Consider the following 6,169-nt stretch of genomic DNA (forward strand, 5'->3'; position numbering starts at 1 on the left):
AGAAGATGAACACCATATTTCATGAACAATGAGAAACTGGCTGCTTTGAAGTTCACAGGCTTACTTCAGACCGAATGAATGACTGAGACATTTTAAACAGTAAAAATCAGATATATTTGTTTACAGAACAATGTGTATCATCGAATCTCATTTACAGGGATTTGGGATCTTTATTATGAACTATTTACAGTCATTAATCACAAACTATGAGACAAGGAACATTGAAAAAGAACAATGGCATGCAAACCGGAGTCAGCTTCATTCTTTTTAGATGGAGAATAATTCAGACATGCTCCACTGAAATAATTCAATGAAATTCATCAGAACTAAATTAGATTGTGTTTGTCCAACAAAATGAAAACAAACAGCATTATCCCATTTCATGGTACATGACAGCAAACAGCAGATATTTACACTGAATCTCTGGTAACTCTTTTCTTTATTTAGAATATCATTTATATCATTCATTAGATGTTACTGTGTTAGTGACTTGTGAGTGACCTCACAAAGATGAGCAACAAAGGATACATAAAAGCACAACTGTAAAAAAAGCAAAAATGCAGTTATATTAAAATAACTAGTTTAATTCAAATTGCATTTCAGGCCTTACAGGGTTAAGAACACTTTGAAAACTGCTTAACTGATACAATGATTTTACAATATTACCATAATAAACTCTAACTGCATTTATTATTAACATGCTAAATCTCCTAAAACATTTAATTAATAAACTGATCTGAATTTTTAAATGAATTTTTAAACCCAAATTCTTCAGGGAAGACTTGTTTTGTTTGCTTCTGCTTTTCTGATCTGTGAAAGTATTTATTGCAGCTGCAGAATCTTCCAGGTTCTGCATATTCAAAAATTTTTTAAAATTAAATAAATAAATAAATAAAAAAAAAAAAAATACACACTGGGGCGATTGAAGTGGATTAAGTGATTTATTTGAAGCAGAAATATGCCATTTCTATTTCTTCTTTACCAATAGGTAAATTCAAAAACAACAAAAACATTAATACAAATAATCAAGATGAAACATGGAAGAGCTGTAAATCCATCTAGATAATTAATTTGTTATTACACATACAGTACACATTTATATCTATATCATATAATCTGCAGCCCTGCTAATGGATCAATATGCCAGCTTGAATGGCATTTGCAACAACATTGGAAACAGTTAAAGCCAAGAATTCAAGGTGTGTCTAGAGAAAATGATTAAAAAATAAATAAACTGGCATTGTGTAGTATTTACTGATTTTGAAAAAAAAAAAACACTATGTATTACATCTGCAATTCATGCTGCTTAATTTACATATCATCCATTTAAACTTTCATCCACATAATAGTGTTTTCTTAATTATCTAAATAATTTACATACTTAATTTACTAAAAAATCAATAAAACAAACATCACAGTCTTATTATTGATTTACTATCTATCTAATACATTACACAATCAATAATAAAAAAAATAATAAAAATGAAAAATATATATGAATACAGTAGAAATACATATAAAAAAAAAAACAGGATGAATCATATGATACAGCCATTTATTCAAAATCCAACTGAAGTGGCAGGTTTGCTTCACTTCTATAGCAAGCAAAAGTACCTATGTAATCTCCTCTATCTTCTGTTGTTTGTGGTGGCTCTTCACCAGTGCAGCGGTAGACACAAAAAACAACCACTATTAAGATAATGCCCAAGACAAGGAGCATCACAAAACCAGAAGTCTGATAAAAAAAAAAAAAAAAAAAAAAAAAAAAAAGCAAAATCAGTGCATTGATATAATACAAAAACAATTATGAGAATGCATACTTAGTGAAAGTACTGTACTTAAATTCTAATTCAACAAATGCTTAAAGCAATGAGTGAGCTCATTCTTATTTCTTGCACAGTACATGTACTACTTCAGAGAATTTGTGAAATTTTGTGTGCATTACATTTTTTTTTAATGATCTTTACATAGCCTAAACATTTTGGAAGATTGGAACATGGAGAAATCTTCCAGTATATGACTTACCTGTGATTTGGCGATAAAGCTGATAGTCAGAGCTTGTAGTTCGGTCTCATTTTTTCCTGGAACTGGTTCAGTGGGTTGACACCATTTCACATGTTGCTGATCATCTAAAACATACACTCCATTCCAGTCTGTTTTCTGACAGGCAATATAATCACCATCAAGGAGCACAAGCATGATCCACACAAAAGGTGGAATCAGGGTAAACAAGAAATGTTTTCCAATCTTTCTACGAGACCTTGTAGGTCCATTTTTATTTAGCTGCAAAATACACATTAACCCAAAAACAAAAATACATGGTGCAATGAAGATTAGCTTTATTAAGGTTGCATTTTGCTCAGCATTGCACGGGCATGAAAAATCTTTATCAGTCAAAGCCTCCAACAGAATCAACAAAATGCTCAGTGGAAAGGAGGTGAAATCAGATGTTTTGACCAGATCATTATCCAAAAATTGTAAATACTCATGTGGTAACGCCATCTCTGAGGGGTACAACTGGCAAACCTGATGAAGTTTTGTTTGCTTCTCTGTTTTATGGTCTCGGGCACACAAGATACCCAGAAGATGGATAGCACACCAAAAAATAAAATATTTAAACATTTTACACGCAACACTATAATTTTTTAATAATTAAAAATAACACTCATTTCTTTATATTTTTTTTTTTATTATTATTATTATTGTTTTTTTTTTATACAGAACTAGCTTACATTGTATCACAGGCTTTTTACCTTAACAAAATGAAGTGAGTCTGATCTTGGAGTTCAGTCTCATTCCTCTTTGTTTTAGAAGCTACATTTTTATTTTTATTTTTCTGTAATGGCAAAGCCATTTTACATTTTATCGCAATTGTCTTATTGACAACTTTTTACTTCTGAAAGAAGAACTATGACAATAACAATGTTTTTGTTGCTAAAAATGTATTTTTATACAAAATAACAGGACAAATGTTTGAGCATATTACACAACAACAATAATCTTGTGATCTTGAATTCAATTCAATTGCTTCAATCTGAAATATATTATAAAAAAAAATTTTCTCACTTTGTTGATGGTGCATTAGTCCATTATCTCCAATATATAAAGAATGAAAAACAGCGATGTTAGTCAGGTTGTCACCAACATCAACAAGATTTCTTTCATTTGCACCCTTTTCAAGAATAAGACAGAGAGCATGATACACTTTCTTTTTCTGTTCCATTTATAGGCATTGTTTAATCTGGGTCTGTCTAACATTTCTAACAATCATTACAGACCAGAACGAGAGCTGAAAAATATCTTTTTTTCCACTTTATGTAAATATTTGTTTTTGTGTGTGGGCAAACAAAAAAAATTAAAAATAAAAAAATAAACATTATTGATATAATGTTAATGTTATTATTTTATATAATATATAAAACTTTTATTGACGCTATCTTTAAACTTCAAGGAACATTTTCAAGTAATTAAAAAAAATAAACAAACAAACAAACAAACAAAAAAAATTAATGACTGCGTTAATTAAAATTGCCCTAAACCTTTAAAGTTTACATATGTGGGAATGTCTGTAGTTTCTTCCACAAGACAGAATAGTGAGATCCTATTCAATGAAAAGAACAACAACATTTCTTCAATTCAGGTAATACAAAAACAGAGTAAAAAAAGTTTTTTAAAACTTACTAAAAATAACTAAAAGGCTGAAAAAGCAGTAAAAAGTTCATTTAAATCTTTTTTGAACATTTTTCCTTTTTTCCACATTTATACTTTCAGTCTTCCAGTACTTGCCATTGGTCAGCCGATCCTTCAATCTCAATTACTGATTCTGATTTGTGCATTCAGAATCCCAAAAAAAGCAAACAGTTATAAACGTCACATTGCGCAATGACAGGTTTCAGATTTCTAGACACAACAGGAGCGATCGCCAGCCACCCTGCACATTTTCAGTGTTATAGTACATTTTAAAAGTGTGGGAATTCATGTTCTTATGAAAAATTCTGAAATAAATTAGCATTTATTGCTGAGTTTGTTACTTCTTTGAGACAGTTAACAGTTTTGATGTTTTGTTGGTGTTGTTGTTTGTGTTTCCACATTTAAAACTTAACTTCTGAATTAAAATGCTAGAGAAGTTTAATCAGACTTTTTTTTCCTAGTAAAAATGCATTTCAGACATTGCTGTCAAAGATTGTTGTTTCACCTTCATTTTATTATTTAATGTAGACATATGGTACAAATAGCTATTTATTTTAAATTTTTTAAACCAGGTTTAAAAGAATCCAATATATTAAAAAGCATTTTAAATGAGAGAGTCACATTTCTTTGTGAGTAACATTAAGAAGATATTTAAAAACAACCATTGGGCTTACGTTGTTTTAACTGTTTATTATATTTCACATCCACACTATTTTCATACAGTTTACTTAACACAGTTAGAAGGTCAATTTGAATTGATATAGTTACACCAAGTCAAAACAGCAAACCACAAAGGTGCATTAGCAAACAATCCATCCAGTAAAAATGCAGTGAATCCAGATAGTTTTGTCAAAACAACAGACATCACCTTAGAAATGACCCCTCACCCAAGTTGTTCCATGTAACAGTCTTAATCTAGATTTATTTGTACACAGATTAGCCTGATGAGTTCAGACAGGCCAGTGTAGTTCTACCTCAGAACCATAGATGGATGAATCTGATAGTTGTGTTGGTTTATTCCGCTTTTCTTGATGCTTCAGACATCTTGATCTACAGTCCCAAAAGCTTTCAGCAGCAAATGATAACATCGGCAAGGAATGTGAGCAGCACTAAAGATGAAAACTACACTCTTAGAAGAGATTGAACCTTTACAGTGCAAAAATGAACTTCTAGCTATCAAAAAGGTTCAAAGTTGAACTTAAAGGTTCTATAATGATCCACTGGTTATCTGGCAGTTATTTTAAGAACCTTTGTTGTGATAAAAGGTTTATATTAGAACCTAGCATATTTAAGGTTCTTTCATGTACCTTATAAGATGTACTGTAAAGACTAAAGTTAGAACACAATTTGCTTAATTGTTACATTAGTAAATTATTAACTTACACACTCAGTATTAAAGAATTTACTCTTATACAGTTACTAATAGTGATGTCAGATGCAGTTGTGGCAACATTTTTGATACAATGTGTTTCATCTGTACCCATGACCACCTCACATATCTCTAAATTGCACAATAACCTTTAGTGCACCATGTTGTTGTAAATTTTTAGAACGCAAATTAAAAATCACAAAAAAACTAAGTTCAGTTTTATGTTCATAAATAACCAAGAAGCTATCCTGTGTTAAATGGAGATGGTGGAGTGAAATTCTTACCCCTAAAAATAAACTTTTTTGTTCAATTGGCAATCTTCATATTTTACAGTCGTACATCCTTAAAATTTCCCCCATAACACATTCAACCTTCAAATCTCAGATAGCCTACTAATTCAGCTCAGAACATGACAAGTGATAAAAACGAATTATTTTAAATGAATCTGGTTGGCAAAACACGTTTTAGACATGATCAGGTTGGGCACATGTTTATATTATTGAGGAACACCTTTATGTCATTCTGTAACACTCCTTCAAATGTGAAGCATATCTATATTGTGTAAGGTTTCATCAGCAAGATTATTTTTCTTTCTTTCTTTCTTTCTTATCTTTCTTTTCTTCTCTTCTTTCTTTCTTTCTTATTAGTAAGAGTTGCGTAAATCAAAAATCATCATCATCATCATCATCATTATTATTATTATATTGTTTCGATTTTGAAAATACAAACAATCAAAACAAACATTTAAACCAGGGTGAAGGTTTCTGGGCTTAATACGCAAGTTGCGTAACGCAACGCAAAGCACTGAATCTGTTACGCGCAAGACTCCTAAACCTGCGGTTATGTAGCTGAACTATATTGTTATCTTTGCAAATCATTGAGCTGTTTTTACCATACTAACATGCACCTTTCTGCAAACTTTTTTTTGTAGGACTTCCTGTTGATATTTCAATCTCATGACAACTTCTAACCTTATTTGAGACCAGAGACTTTTTCTTTGACAGGACAAAGCAAACAAGATCAAAACCAATTCAAGGTCTGTTTGATTAAATGCGCATATACACGGTAATTTCCATGCAGTAAGTTTATCATTCTCGAGAATGATGAGGG

The 6,169-nt window shown here is 30.9% G+C and overlaps 1 protein-coding gene across 1 annotated transcript; it reads right to left on the bottom strand.

Moving 5' to 3' along the window:
* Positions 1-1,478: 1,478 nt before the first annotated feature.
* Positions 1,479-2,588, bottom strand: LOC122141736. The gene is made up of 2 exons (XM_042749786.1): positions 2,026-2,588; positions 1,479-1,735 (listed from the first exon to the last, which is right to left on the bottom strand). Exons 1-2 carry the CDS (start codon positions 2,500-2,502, stop codon positions 1,556-1,558), a joined length of 657 nt encoding a protein of 218 aa, XP_042605720.1. The 5' UTR covers positions 2,503-2,588; the 3' UTR covers positions 1,479-1,555.
* Positions 2,589-6,169: the final 3,581 nt, after the last annotated feature.

This window comes from Cyprinus carpio, chromosome B22 (assembly GCF_018340385.1).
Source record: "Cyprinus carpio isolate SPL01 chromosome B22, ASM1834038v1, whole genome shotgun sequence".
Taxonomy (NCBI): Eukaryota; Metazoa; Chordata; class Actinopteri; order Cypriniformes; family Cyprinidae; genus Cyprinus; species Cyprinus carpio.

Excerpts from the sequence above, each read along its gene's own strand:
- LOC122141736 (XM_042749786.1), bottom strand. The coding sequence starts at position 2,502 with ATGGCGTTACCACATGAGTATTTACAATTTTTGGATAATGATCTGGTC. Across the intron at positions 1,736-2,025 it reads GCTTTATCGCCAAATCACAG|ACTTCTGGTTTTGTGATGCT; the intron begins GTAAGTCATATA and ends TTTTTTTATCAG.